Source organism: Peromyscus leucopus, chromosome 8b, assembly GCF_004664715.2.
Source record: "Peromyscus leucopus breed LL Stock chromosome 8b, UCI_PerLeu_2.1, whole genome shotgun sequence".
Classification (NCBI taxonomy): domain Eukaryota; kingdom Metazoa; phylum Chordata; class Mammalia; order Rodentia; family Cricetidae; genus Peromyscus; species Peromyscus leucopus.
Genome location: NC_051086.1, coordinates 46297457 through 46313247, shown reverse-complemented (window position 1 = coordinate 46313247; position 15791 = coordinate 46297457). Strand labels below are relative to the sequence as shown.

The 15791-nt window shown below is 44.8% G+C and overlaps 1 protein-coding gene across 1 annotated transcript; it reads left to right on the top strand.

The window, feature by feature from the left end:
- Positions 1–435: 435 nt before the first annotated feature.
- Positions 436–8737, top strand: LOC114693224 (40S ribosomal protein S27-like; the record flags this gene model as incomplete). The annotated part of the gene is made up of 2 exons (XM_028869541.1): positions 436–500; positions 8518–8737. Coding segments are annotated over 2 exons (234 nt in total), but the record flags the coding sequence as incomplete, so codon positions are not given.
- Between the last annotated feature and the right edge of the window lie 7054 nt (positions 8738–15791).

The window sequence follows — 15791 nt, the reverse complement described above, 5'->3', positions numbered from 1 at the left end:
TCATTCATTCATTCATTCATTCATTCATTCAACAAAGAGTTACCGAGTTTCTGGCACATACAAAATGTCATGTAAGGTTAAAGATGCAGAAGCTGTGTCACTGAATGATATTGCTCATTAAGAGATCCAGACCTCACTCTTACATGAAATTTTCATCTTTTGGGAAGGACAGTGTTTAATATACGTTGGTGAATAAATGCACAAATTCAGAACAGTGATAAATGCTATAAGTGAAAAATCCAAGGTGCAATGAGATGAAGTGAGATGGGTGTTTAATTTAGGACCAACATCAAGAAGAGGTCTGTGGCCGGGCGGCAGTGGCGCACGCCTTTAATCCCAGCACTTGGGAGGCAGAGCCAGGTGGATCTCTGTGAGTTCGTGGCCAGCCTGGGCTACCAAGTGAGGTCCAGGAAAGGCGCAAAGCTACACAGAGAAACCCTGTCTCGAAAAAAAAAAAAAAAGAAAAGAAAAAAGAAAAAAAAAAAAGAGAGGTCTGTGAAGTGAGATGACAAGAAAATGGACCAAACATAAGCATTTTCTATGGGAAGCCTTGAAGTTCAAAATGCACATAGCAGAAACAAAGAAGGTCATGGTGGCTAGAAACTATTGCGGGTCATTTGGGGAGGTGAAGCTAGAGAGGTGGAAAACAGATCATGGGGAGCAGAGCTGGCCATGAAATCATTTTGAATGTCCTCATGGAGCCATTGTGGAGCAACTAAAGACATTTCCGTGGAGGTGGGATTTGCACTAGTCCGTGAAGTCGAAGCCAAGCTCACCTCTGTGTGAGGGGCTGTATGTACACGCACAGGACTCCACATGTGGACCTACTGAGGATCTTCAGGCTTCGTTAGCATTTAAGTAATGGCTGAAGGCATGACCAAGGAATTGGGTTTGAGCACCTGGAAGAATACGGTGTTGTCTTCTAAGGGAGGGAAGTCAGAAGCAAACTTGAAAGGAATCTGGTCAAGAGGAAGTCAGAGTTCAGTGGGAGATAGGGCTTAGCCAGGAAGACAGCATCTTAGCACCCTCTAGGCTCTGATGTTCAGGAAATTGGTCTGGTCTGGAGATTGAATCTGGAATTCCTAAGAGTGTAGCATGTGGATTAAAATATGAGTTAGGAGCTGGGGGGGAGGTGTTGCTCAGTGGTAGAGTACTAGATTATCATGGACAAATCCCAATTTCCATCCCCAGTGTCATGAATGCACACACACATACAGAGAAAAAATACCACACTGCCCTCAGCTTTTTTTTTTTTTTTTTTTTTCCACATGGATTCTAGGGACTGACGTCAGGTCCTGATGTTTGGGTAGCAAGCACTTTATCAACTAAACGATCTCCTCACTCACTGTTTGCGCTATGCATTGAAGTGAGGGTCTTACATACACTAGACACATGCGCCACTGCTGAACTATGTCCCCACCCCTGGTTTCAGTTTCTATAAATGGAGAGAATGTTTGAAATTAGCCTAAGTGACTAATAAGTCAACTAGGCAGAGAATTTGACGGCTATTGTCAATAGTGGTAAAGTGATTTTTACATAGAAGATGTTTAACCACAAAGAATGACAAACTTCCTCAGGAGAGGGCAGAGCCAGAAGGAGACCTGGGCCCTGATTTCTATGGACTAGGTAGAGGGCATTGAACCAGAAAAGTCCGTCTGGAAGTAGATTCTGGAAAAACAGAGATTTCTGACAGAGTCACATCATAGGGGCCAAAAGAAGAGAATGTTTGAGAAGAGAATGTTCTAGAAGAATGCAGGAGTCAACAGGGAGACTGGGTAAAGACTAAAAAGCATCTCTGGCCCGACCACATAGAGTGCACTGCCTACTGTATCCACAGAAGACTCACAGAAGTGAGGGAGGAGTGTAGGGCTGGCTGGAGGAGAAAGCAGAGATGCAGTGCATCCACAACTCTTTAGGAATGTGGGGTGAAGGGTGCGATAAGGGTTCATCCACTTGGGAGGAGCTGGAGGACCTTTGAATATTGATGGTGAGTGTATAGAGACAACCAAGAAGATTGGGCATGGGGGGAGGAACAAAGCCATTGAGCAGACACAGTGCACGGAGTGAGTCTCAGACTTGATGTGAGGAAAATACCTCACTGGAACATGATAGAGACGACAGATCCAAGAGGGTTTCAAACCTAAAGTAATATAAAAGTCAGAGGTGGGAGGCAGCGGAAGCTGATCAACTTTCCCTTCCGACAGCAGAACGCTGCTGGAAACACATCTATGACCTTGGCTGGAAATATATCTGTGACCTTGGCTGGGAACACATCTGTGACCTTGGCTAGGCTCATTTTTGGTCCTCATGCATCCGTTTTTGCTCAGTGCATCTCCTTACTCATCAGCATTCAGCAACTCAAGCTAAGGAAGGAGAGAGGCACAAGGAGATGCTTGCCAGGTCTGAAGAGACAAGGCTGTGTACTCACGAGCTGTGGCCAAGCAGGCAGGGCACAGAAATGGCCTGTAAAAGAATGAAGGAAGAATGATGATTTACTTAGTGCGAGGCAAAGTTACAGAGGACACAGAGGGAAGATTCGGAAAGAAATGAGGCTATGGGAGTTCAAACAGAAGAGGCAGTCATGCACGTATAGTAAGGAACATAGGGGATGATACAAATGGAAGTGTGTTAGGTCAATGTCCTACAGAGTGCCACGTGGCTCCAGCCATAATGTTGTATGTGTTCATTCACAGGTGAAAAGGTAGACGCAGAAAGGAATACTGGGTGATATGTGCTCACACACACTGATTCCTTGAGCATCTGTTCTTGGCACATGCCAGAGCAAGTGGATTGATAGGCACCTGCAGTAGGTGCTCAGTTACTGTGAAGAGGTGAAATAGGGCATGCGCCATCACCACAGCCCTTCCCCCCCCCCCCAAACACCGCCAGATTGCACGGCCAAGGCACTAGATGAGGATGAGTCTATGAAGCTGTTGGGTGGCAGGATTTTGCACAGCTATGATTCTTGAAGGGCACAAGCAATTTTTCTAACATGAATTATTCTCTTTAGAGTGGCTTGGACTGCACTGACTGTAAAACAGAAGAGCTGGGTGTTAAACAGCCACGCACACTGCATCGTTAAGATTCTAGTCAGGCTTGCTTCCCAGGATCCTCAAATAAACCATTCTCCTTCCCAGCTATGCTTTCCAGGTGCTGTCCCTTGCTTGGATGCCCTTCCCCATCTAGTGGGCTGAATCCAGGTAGTCAGCTGAAGCTCGCTAGTCCCACTCCTCCAATGACGGTTTCTGCGTCATCCCCTACTCAGACCCATGTCTCATACGATCGACGGGAACTGGAAGACCAATCAGACGTTCCTTTGAAGCATGGGTAGATTGCCCCACAGTAAATGGTTTTTCAGGTGCAGAGTCCCCTTTAACCAGCTACAGCTTTTCCTAAGTGGAGCGTTTGGTATGGTAACTATTCACATTGCTTGGATGGATACTATACAGTAAGGCATTGTGTTTGTCTCTATATGTAGTGATTTACTTAATATCCATAACCCTCTAGGGGTGCTGTTATTATGTGACTTTTATTTTTTCTGTTTGTGTCTATTCATGTGTGTGTGTGTGTGTGTGTGTGTGTGTGTGTGTGTGCATGCGTGTATAGGTGCATGATCACACATATGCATAGTATGTGGAGGCCAGAGACTAATATCTGATGTCTCCCTAAGGAATTTTCCACCTTCGATTTGTATTTTTATGTTATGTGCAGGAGTGTCTTGCCAGCTCATACATCTGTGCACCCATCATGTGTGTGCAATGCCCTCAGAGGCCAGGAGCGGGTGTGTGATCTTCTAGCAACAGAGCTATTTGTGAGCCGCTTGTGAGCGGCCATGTGAGTGGTGGGAACAGAACCCAGGTCTTCTGCCAGAGCAGCACAACTAACTGAGCCATCTCTTCAGCTCCTATCTTGTTTTTTGAGACAGGGTCTCTCACTGAAGCTGGAGCCCACTGATTTAGCTATACTAGCTGACTGACAAGTCCAATATCTTCCGGTCTCTGTCTTCTCAGAGCTAGGATTCCGGGTGTGCCATGCCTGCTTTTAAGAGGGTGCTGGGAATCGAACTCAAGTCCCCATGCTTGTACGGCAAGTACTTTGCCAACTGGATGATTTTTTTTTCCTTTAGACTAGAGACATTGAGAGGTTGTTCACCTCCATACACAGTGGAAGTAGCAGAGCTGAGATTCTTACGCCGAAGCCAACTGCCATCTCAGCTCTAGCCCCTGGTGACAGTCTCCATGATTGTGGTTTATATCAGAAGGCAGATGTTGGATGCAAAGGCATCTCTAGTCGTTTTAGCATTACTTTCTAGACAGCTGTACAAATTGCCCCAAGATGGACTTCATTTTGTTTCATAGAAATTCTAAATTTTATTTAAGTATCTATTAATTTTGTGCACATGTACGTCTCCCCTCCCCCCCTTTCCCTGTCTCTGTGGTTTGCAGTAAATATTCTAGTGTATGTATTTGTGGATCTATAAAAGTTCTATTAACGGGATAATTCCAACAGTGTAGTGGCTGAGTTAAAGAGTGTATGTATTTTCGTTTGATACATAGCCAAACTTCACTCAGAAGTGTCTATTCCAGCTGTGACGATAAGAATATATGTGTTTCCCCACCTTCGCAACACTGGGTACCCCTAAGTCTCTGATATGAGGAATACAATGCCTCACTGTTTTGAGTTACTTTTGTCCAAATGACTTTTGCAAGAGAGGGGGACCTTGGTGCGTCTGTCACTTCTTCACCTTTCCTCCTGTTGTTTTAAACCCCCAAGTTGCTCACTGAGGAGTCTGCTGAGGCCAGAGAACCACCGTAACATTCTTCTGTGGGCTGCGCTAGTGCTGACAGGCAGCATTTGGAGCAAAGGTCTCTCGGGTTTCCACATCTGCAGCTTTGTACCGGCCTCACCTCTGAAAAGCCTCAAAGTGTGAAGCCAGGCTTGGCCTAATGTGAATTAGCAAGACAAAGAGCCGGCGATGGGCGGAGCTGAGATGAGCTTTAATGTACTGAAGATTTATGAGCCCTCATGGATCTGCCCCAACCACCCATTTTCTATCCCCTCTGCCCACATCCCAAACGGGCTGGCTTTGTTCGGATGTGATGGTCATTTAGAATTATCCAGCAACAAATCTCACCACTTAAAAAGGCATACCCATGGGAGCAGAGCGCTAGGGAGAGTTTATGTTCTGACCACAGAACCCTAGAGCTGGAAAGGCGGGAATGTGGGAATGTTTCAGTCCCCCCTGGACTTTTGTTTGTGGTCTCAGCCCTTTAACGCTGTTTGTTTACTTGAGCATGTGAATAAAGCCTTCCAGAGGCCTGAATTTTGCTGCTGAGTCTCAGAGAACCAACGCCCAAACTCAGACTCAATGGAGCAAATTCAACCCTACTCCAAAGCTCAGTCTGCAAGTGCAAGATCTCTCTGTGGGAATACAAATGTCAAGACAGCTTCTCCTTCTTTCCAACAAAAGGTAAATGCTACTGGGGCCCGGTTTTCCATTTAGCCTCGGGCTTCAGCTCATTACCAGGGTGCTAGAGACTCCTCCTGAGTTTCATCACCAGAAATTTGCAGTTCTCAACAAGTTTCTATTTGCCCATCTAGGCAATGGGTAGATGTTGCAAGCTTCATAATGGGAAGGCTCACGGATTACCCCTAACCTCCTTCTGCTTAAGTCAGTGTTCATAGAAGTTACAGGAAATGAAGGGAAGAAGGCCTTGTCACCTGAATCAATTGAAAGTGGTAACACTATTTGTGCCAAAATCTGAAGAAGCCTTCCTGCAAAGGCCACTGGTCACAGAACCTGTGTGATGGTGTACCCCTCACAGATTTAAACTAACATAAAGTGAATCAGTAAAAGTAGATCTGTGCTTTTATTTAAACACACACACACACACACACACACACACACACACACACACACACACACACACCAAGAAGAAGGAAGAGCTATTCTTTCAAAGAATAATCCCTGAAAGTGGTCAGTTGGACTAACTGCATAGAGTCACACAGAGAGACAGACAGACGGATGGCGGGAATACTCCACAACTCAGCTTTGCCCTGCACTAGTGAGTGGCGGAGTTCGCATCCCATCTCAGCGTCCCGCCCTCTGCCCCTTTGGTAAGGAATCCAGGGAAAGCAAGAAGATGTGCAGGGACTCTGCATCAGGCCTGCTCGAAAATTCTAGTCAATGTTCCAGACCCAGAGCAAATAGCTTTAAAAAAAAAAAAACATCCAAGCTGTTTGTTTTCCAATCAACATAGAATCATGTGTTAGACTGTGGGCTGTCATACATCATTCTTAATCTGTCACCGCTGAAGTCAGTGCGACAGTCGACAGTCCTCAATTAATGCAAATTAAACCAGTTGTCTTGTCTATAATTGTCTAAACTAGCAAAGCGCCTTTCTTTGGTGACAGAGCATCCCAGACTCCTTGCTCTGTTACCCCTAAGGGCCCAGCACTTGTTTCATGCTTTATCTCTTTCTTGTGGCTTTTATCCACACAACATTAAAGAGACTCTCTTCCCTTTATGCAGGCAAATAAAAAGTAGATTTAGAGAACAAAGATGAAAAGAGACATTCCACTGATGGAGTACTTCAGAATCCAGCGGCCTCATGTTCAGACGCTGGCCAAGTTAAAAGTTGCACTGGGTTCTTTGACATCAGAAACTCATACCAAAAAAGAAAAAAGAAAAAAAAGAAAAGAAACAGCGCATGTTCCTGTAAGGACTTGATGCACATTAAAACGAAACTGTGCCATTGGCTGCTCTAGTAAAGGGATTTCCAGGCCTTGGCTAACAGGGAAGAGGAGCTCACTGGCAGCAGGCTGCCACTTACCCTCCCGATCTGGTTCCTGTTAAAGGATAGTGTCCCTAAGAGCAGAGCAGGTGGCGGAGTCAGAGCTGAGCCACCACCTCTAAGACCTCCACATCGCCACCAGAGAGGTAGGCTGGGACCAGCTGTGGCGAACTGTGGCGGCCCCTACGAGCTTTCTCGGGCAGATACTCATCGAGCAGTAAGAATTCACTTAGTTCCCCAAATGAGGACCCTCGGAAGAAAGGAGCTGAGATCCCTCCAGAATCTTCTAAAGGTCCTGAGAGTAGTGACTGGAAAGCGCTTCTGAGTCCAGCTTTGGGTCAGAGGCACAGTTGCTGGGACACTCATCGGGTTTTCCTCTCTCATTGTCATCCAGGTGAGGTCGCGTGTTCGCATGTCGGAGACTCCCTCCCTCTGGCCACACTTGAATTGCATGTGGGATTTGATGGAAGCGGTCTTTCTCGTTGTCACCACACATCTTCCCTCACAGGTTGAACGTCACTGACCTGGATATCTCAGTTCTGAAAAGTTCCAAAACCTGAAGCTTGCTGAGTGCTGAGGCGTTATGGGTGACCAGTTCTACACCTGGCTTCATGTTGGTGGGTCTCGGTGAAATCACCGGCACACTAACACTGTATAACATTGTCGTCAGGTGCCAATGGCACCTATGAGACATCAGTGAATGGCGTGCTTAGACTCAAGCTTTGGCCCTATGATATCTCATGATGTACGTGCAAAAAACTCCAAAATCCAAGACAAAATAAAATCCCAAACTTGCAATACTTCTGGTTGTGAGCATTTCAGATAAAGAGTACTAAGCATATACTTCTTTTATAGAAGTCTGATATCCCCTTGATACAGCCACTGGTCAAAATGGACAATTAGGGCTTTTGTTTAGGCATAACTCTTTGCTCTTCTATGACAACTTAACCTTCCCTATATTCCACATACATCCTAGAGCTACAGCTTATGGGGTCCATGCCCTTGTGGGCTTAACTTGTGTGCTGAGGACAACGTGAACTAGCCAACCTTGCTAGTGAATTCCTACACAGAAACTTACTAACCTTACAAAGCCAAGTTAGACAGGATCCCCTCCACAGAAGTCAGAACTGATGAAAACAAGCCTCCTGCCCTGAAGCACACTGTGTGTGGGCATAGTTTGGTGCTCAATGTCCTGAGTATAAATCACAGAAACAGTTACCAGGTTGCTTGTTTGCTTGTTTTTGGTTTTTGTTTTCTTTCTTCCCCCATAAAGCACTTAGAAAGAAGGGTTCAGAGAAGCAATACTGAGGACGTGACATATTTGGTGACCCTGTTGGTTACTTTTCTATTGCTGTGGTAAAACACTAACCAAGGCACTCAGAGAAGAATTTATTTGGGCGTATGGGTCCAGAGGCCTAGAGTCTGTGTTGGTGATGTGAAGGCGCAGGAGGCAGGCATGGCAACCTGAGGAGCTGGGAGCTTGCGTCTTGAACCACTTGCTCTCTTGCAGAGCAAACTAAAAACAGTTTTAATAACGGTCTTTAAACTCTCAAACTCTGCCCCCAATGACATACTTCCTCCACAAGGCCACACCTCCTAAACCTTTCCAAACAGTGTCACTAACTCCCCCAGACTTCGGAGGACATCTATCATTCAAACCAACACAGTAGCATCAGGTGACCTTACCACCTCATATGTATGCTGTAGTGGGTAGGCATTCCAGCTCCTACTTTATGGACGTGAAATGCCCAGGATGCTATAAGATCACCACGGTCTTTAGCCATGCACAAATGGTAGCCTTGTGTGTTGGCTGCTCCACTGTCCTTTGTCAGCCCACAGGCAGAAAATCAAGGCTGACAGAAGGATGCTCCTTCAGGAGGAAGCAGCACTGAAAAGCACCTGATTCAAGATGAGTGGGAACCATCCCAATAAACACATTTTGGTAGCCATTCCAGCTTGGATCTGGAAGTTCCAATCCCCATTGAGACTCTGGCAACTGTCATGCCTACGAGGCGGGGCACAGAGAGAGCACTGGCCCATCCAGATCTAGGGTCTCCAGGCACCTCCCCTGACCCCGCCTCGTAGGCGTGACAGTTGCCAGAGTCTCAACGGGGGTTGGAACTTCCAGATCCAAGCTAGAATGGCTACCCACTACATATGTGGTTTAGAATCTGCTCTTATACACAGTCAGAGAATCTCTTGTGCCACCAGGGAAGCATACAAAAGGTAATGAGATCAGACACTGAAGCACATTTCTGTTTACCTTTGTCCTTTTGGGTCAAAGCTCCATGGAAAAATCCACAGGTGGTGAACCTTGGAACTTCCCATCTAGAGAGCTCTTGCAATTTCTTTGAATTATGTGAGTGAGCTTTCTTGGAAAATGATTATCCAGTCCCAGGAAAACCTTTAAATGACAAGAGCCCTAGGTTCTATAAGCCTAGAATCTGAAAGACCCCAAGCTTAGAACCCAGCTAAACTTCCACATTTGTGATTCACAGAAAGTATGTAAATACATACTTATTATTGTTGTAAATCACAAATTTGGGGGTCTTTTTTATTTGCAGCAAGAACTAAATATCCAGCAGGCAGGCAATTACCTGTTTGATCCATTCCTTCTATTCTGGAGTTTAAACCTCACTTTTACTCCCTCAAGTACATTATATGTAGAAGGAATCACTTCAGAGCATTAACAAAATTATTCTTGGCCATGTGTCATATGATCTCTCTTGCATATAGACCCTTCCAAAGGCATGATGCGCGCACACTTTCCTCTGACTTACCTGCTGTGTTGGTTTGAATAGGTATGACCCCACCCCCCCCCAATAGACTCATGGGTTTGAATGCTTGGCCCATAGGAAGTGGTACTATTAGGGGTGTGAACTTGTTGGAGTAGGTGTGGCCTAGTTGTAGGAAGTGCGTCATGGCTTTCGGGTCATAGTGTGGGGGCAGGCTTTGAGGTCTCCTATGCTCAGGCTACTCCCAGTGTGGCACATAGTCTCTTCCTGCTACCTGAAGATCAAGATGAAGAATGCTCAGCAACTTCTCCAGCACCATGTCTGCCTGCAGGCTGGTATGTTTCCTGCCATGATGATAATGGACTAACCTCTGAACTGTAAGCCAGCTCCAATTAAATGTTTTCCTTTGTAAGAGTTGCTGTGGTCACGGTGTCTCTTCACATTAATAAATGACTAAGGCTCCTGCCCTCTATGAGGACCCACGGGGACATACTACAAATCTATTTTGGATAAGGTGGTGGTTTGAGTATGAATGGTCCCCATAGCCTCATACACTTGAATACTTGGTCTCCAGTTGGTGAAACTCTTTGGGAAAGATTAGGAGGTGTGGCCTCATTGGAGATTGTGTCACTGGGTGTGGGTTTTGAGGTTTCAAAAGACACCATTCTAAGTTAGCTCTCTGCCTGGTGCTTACAGATCAGGGTGTGAGTTCTCAGCTATTCCTGCCACGGTGTCTTTCCTCTACCATCAAGGACTCACCCTCTGAAACCATAAGCTCAATTAAACATTTGCTTTTATAAGCTGCCTTGGTCATGGTGCCTTATTGTAGCAATAGAAAAATAACTAAGACACACAGTGAAGATCTACAGAAGGAACTCTTTACACATGGGTGGGAGTGAGGTGGGTGTGTGGGTGGGCAGCAAAGCCCTTCTGTGGACCTAAGATTCTTATCAGTGCTTGTCACACTTCAGTTATTCTATTCTTTTTTCTTCCAAAAAAAAAAATTACTCAGAGAAGCACTTTCCACAGAATATGCCTGACACTCTCAAGAACCACTGCCAGTTAGGAGACAGCTTTGTGAAGACAGGCTAGATTTTCAAGTGCAAGAAGCCATGGTCCCGCTGAAACAAGAGCTAAGAACCATGAGAAATGCTTTCAGTCACTAGTGGTTTTCAATTCATACTCAGCAATAAGGGTTGTAGCATTGAAAACACACCTCAGGATGAGGAAGAATGGTTTACAATGATACAGGAGAGTTAGCATTTGACATCATTGAAAGGTCATATTTTGGAATAATTTTAAAAAAAATTGTTCTGTCATCCAGACATGCTCATATGCATACTTTTGAAAAGTCCTACCCAATTTGGGGCATTAAGTAAGTGATTAGAATGCACTCTAGCTGAAAGAACAAGACATCAGCCAGGAGCAGCAGGAGGCACTACCCATTGCCCCACCTAGCCCGGGAGCTTGCTTGAGCCCTGTGTTCACATCTCCCAAGTTCGTTCCTCTGACGCTCCAGCTCCTCCAGGCAGCTCCTTCCCACTGCAATGTGTGGGTTCACAGTGACAAGCAGAGGACTTCCAGGACTGAGGAGACTTGGTTCTAGCTCCGAGATGTCCTAGCTGACCTTGAAGAAACCATTGAAAACTTGGAGCATCAGTTTCTACATCTGAAGAATAAGAAGAGTAATTCTACCTTTTTTCTTTTTTTCTTTACTGTCATGTTCTATTTCAGACACCACAAGGTAGCATTGCGTGCTGTAAAGCCTAAGGAATTTTTGTAGAATTCTTCCTGTCTGGTCAGATCTATAACCATTTGTATTGATTAGTTTCTGTCATACTGACACAAGCTAGTGCCACCTGAGAAGAGGGAACCTTGGTTTAGGAATTGCTTCCATCAGATTGGCCTGTGGGCAAGTCTATGGGGGCATTTTCTTGACTGCAGATTAATGTGGGAAGTCCCAGCCCGCTGTGGGTGGCACCACCCCTGTGGAGATGATCCTGGGTTGTATAAAAAAGCAAAGTGTGTGAGCCATGGCGATCTAGCCACTCCTCCACAGCCTCCGCCTCAGTTCCTTCTCCAGGTTCCTGCCTTTAGTTCCTGCCCTGGTGTGATGGCTCATGTCAACTCGATTGAGTCCGGGATCAACTAAACCCAAGCTGATGGGGGCTCCTGTGAGAGATTTTCTTGATCAGAACATTTGAAGCAGGAAGACTCACTCTATACAGAGAACACCTTCTAGTGTCATTGCCAGGACGTGGAAGAAGGAAACTGCTCTTTGCCTGCTTCTTCTCACTCTTGCTGGCAAGTTCATCTATCTGGATGCTGCAATATTCCTTTGCTGATATTAGAACCAGCTTATTCAGGATTCCAGCAGAGACTAAAGAGAATTAGCTCTCAAGGAATCTTCCAGACCTCCAGCACCAGATTGGGACTGCTGAGACCGCAGCCTCACAGAATGAGCAAGTACAGGATTCTCATCCTTTCTGCCTAAGACAACTGTCATTGGAGCACCCAGACCCCATCTTGTTAGTCAGTCTGAAGAACCTCCCTTTTGTATATACATTCATTCCGTCCATTTTTAAACCTTTAAAGACTGCTGACTAATAGACTTAGCTTTCAGGAGCCTGAAGGGCCGCTCAAACACAGCAGTCCTCCTGACACGGTGAGTGGAATCCAAACCAAACAAATCAGTCAGTTCGCACAGTCTCGCTGACACTCCCTGGGATGAAGGCATTTGACAAGTGGCCACATGACAGACCACAAGGAAACAGCTGCCTTCCTTCCCCAGGACCCAGCTTTCCCAAATGTTGCTGAGAGTGGTCAAACTTTTTTGGGAGAAAATGAGGGGGGAAAAAAAAACCTAAATAAATAAATAATAAAAAATATAGCATCAAAGGAGAAAGTGCTTGCCCTTCCTGTCTGCAGACTTACACATGGATGGATGCAAGTGTTGGAAGACAGAGTTGAAACTCAGCATGGAGTCCTCTGAACATCAGCACTCCTCTGCTGTGCTTGCACAGCCCCTGGTATTTCTTTGGGAGCTCTGTAACCTTTTAAAGAAACGCTTCTTGTCAGGAATGTCCGCGGTTTCCAGTTTTTCACTGTGCAAACCACACTACAGTGTAGCGAACATTCCTTTCTCTAAACCCATGCTTATGTGCTTACGGTTAAATTTCCTGGAGTGGAATTGCTGCGTTGGAGGAAGGACGTGTTAAAGACTTCTGGAATATTTGTCCAACTACTCTCCAGATAAACTGTCCTAAGTCTCATCCCCCTGCCTCCTCTGTGTTCCTCTGAGCTATCAAAGCCTCGGCCAGATGAGAAGCTGACACAACCCTCAGTGTTTACATTTAAACATTGTAATAAAGTTTCTTTTCACATACTGCTCCTTCTGGGTACGGTGGGTGGGCACCCACTGCTCATTTCTTCTGGCCTTCCTACTGGGTGACATTTAATTCATTTGCTATGTATCAGTGATGTTAGCTTCCCATTTGACTGTGTTGAAAATGTATGCAAAGATGATATTTTGAGTTGCTAAGGTGGTTGTTGTTTCTGGCTTGATGTTGCCAAACAAGTGACCTTTTCCTTACTGAGTTAGTTCTGTCTGTTGAGCATCAAAGCCCTGATGTGGGAGAAACTGCCACACATTCAAGGAAGTGGTTGGACGCTTGGAGCATATCCCACGCTCGACATGGCAAACCTGTGGAGCCTTAGGCTCTCAGGTCTGTGGCGCCTCTGTCTTTGGACAAACCCATCTGATCAGGTAGGGCTGGTTCTGTATACGATCCAGTAGCCGCCAGGAAGAGCATCTCCAAGTTAGGTGGTGTGGGTGACACTCAGCCAGGGTTTCCTATTGGTCTTCCCTAGGTACTGCCCACCTTCTTGGGGAAGAATCATCACATAATTCATGGGAATTCACTGTATCTGATCTCATCTGCTCCCAGCTTTCTGGAAAAATCCCTCAAAGTTCAAGATGTGCCGCTGTGGTAGCCCCAGCAAATGCCTTTCCCACAGGTTTCTCACATCACATACGATCGCTGTATTGAAAAATACTGACATTTGGGGTTGTTTTTTTTTTTTTCTACCAGACAATTTTGCTGAAATTTTATTCCAACATTTTCCCAAATATTTTATTCCCTAGATAATCTAGTAAAACATCTGAAAACAATATTTGCCTCTTTTTCCATATTTACAGTTTCTGTTTACATGTGTATTTACATCTGCTCAGATTTTCACAATACTGAATAATAACTGTAACAGTGAAAATAATATGTACTGAAATTCTTACAAGAATGTCTCTCCTGCAAAAGCAAATGTTTGTTTCTCACATTCTGCCAGCCCTGGGGGTGTGACTGACATTTGTGGGTAGGGGCCAGGCAGGAATGGTATACACAGCAATGTGTCAAACTGCTATGAAGAAAACTTTGGCCAACTAACTTTTTTGTCATCAGCAGATTAATACAAGTGTTCAGGATTTCTGTTCTGATTTATTACTCTTAAAGATCCCATTAGGCTGTTTTGTCCGATCTTTCCAGGCATTCCCAGCCATCCTTTTCTTTTATAATGCTACTATATCTGCATCCTAGTTATTCTGTAAATATTTTCCTGCTATGCCTCATGCAACTTCAACTGTATTTTTTTAAATATACTCTCAAAAGTTCACCCCACTGGCAACACACAAAACTTGATGCTGAAATCCTAGTGTCATCTAAACAAATCTCTCAAAGGGTTTTTGAAAGAAAAAGTGAGAAGAGAGAATCCCCATGAAAACTTCCCGTCTCCACATCACAGTGAAAGTATTTGTCCCGATACTTCTTACTGAAAAAAATTTTCAGCAAACCGGGGTCAGGAGGGAACATCTTCAATCCGACAGATTATCTATGAAGATTCTACAGATACTCTCACAGTTAGTGATAAAAATAGAATACTCTCCCCTACCATCACAGAGAGCTGAGAATAGAAATTCTCACCACCTCTACTAGACAGTCTTAGAGATGTTAGCCAGAGCAATAAGCCAAGAAAAGTCCATAAACAGCATGGCAGGGGCGGGGGTGGGAGTGGGGAGTGAAACACAGACAAAAAAGATCTCGTATAAAAAGAATCATAAGTAAAATAAATCAATCAATATAAATAAAGCCTACTGGAACTAACAAATGAGCTCAGCAAAACGGCAGGAAACATTCGATGCAGAGACACCAGCTATTCTGCCATCCCATTGAAATGAACAAACTAACATGAAGTTAAGAAAGTAATTCAGTTTATAATTCTATAGAAAAAACTAAAATCTTAGGAATGAACGTAACAAAATAAGTGTAAAAAGGAGTTGAAATCTATCACTGTTGTAAACAAACATTGGAGAACTGGGTGAACAGACACCTGTGCTCACAGGGCAGATAGAGCCAATATGGCAGCCATCTCCAGACAGGTCTGCTCACTCACAGGGTAGATAGTGCCAAGATGGCGGCCATCTCCAGACTACTCTGAGGGTCCAACACCATCCTTTTCACCAACCCAGAAATTGATAAGGTGGCTCTAAAAGTTACTAGGAAAATCAAAAAGTCCAGAATAGCTGAACTGTCTTTACAAAAAAAGGAATGGCCAGGGCACACCTTAAAATTTCAGCACAGGCAAGGAGAGGCTACTCTAGAAACAAACACACATTCATGGCTACTAGACAACTGGCAATAATGCCAAGATAACTCTCCAGTGAAAAAAAGAGTCTGCAGCTGGTGCTGCTGGACAATGGGGTTCCCACACACAGAAATACCAGTCAAACCCTTTCTCCACATGAGTAAAAATGTAACCCTCTGAGGACCTCTTTGTAGGCACTGCAACTAAAACCACGTGCAAGAGATGGGTGCCCATCTTCATGTCCTTAGGTTAGGCAACGATTTTAGACAGGAAACAAGAGCGTGAAGGAAAAAAGAAAAACAGCCTAGCCATAATTGATGTTAAAGAATTTCTCATTTCGAAGGCCTCCAAAAGAAACTGCAAGGTTAGGCACCACAGTGAGATGTGCATGTGTAACTCATTCCTATGATGAGTGGCCTGTGTGTACACTATATAAATAGTCCCTGTAACTCAGCAACCAAACTACAGTCCGGTTAAAATGTAAGGATCTGAGTAGGCATTTCTCCCTGTCAAGTGATTGCCAAGCACATGAAAACGTGCTCAACACAGCCCCCAGGAAACACAAATCCAAACTACAGTGTTATACCTACATGGGGACCCTGTAGTCCATCTTCACCTGAAGTGTGTG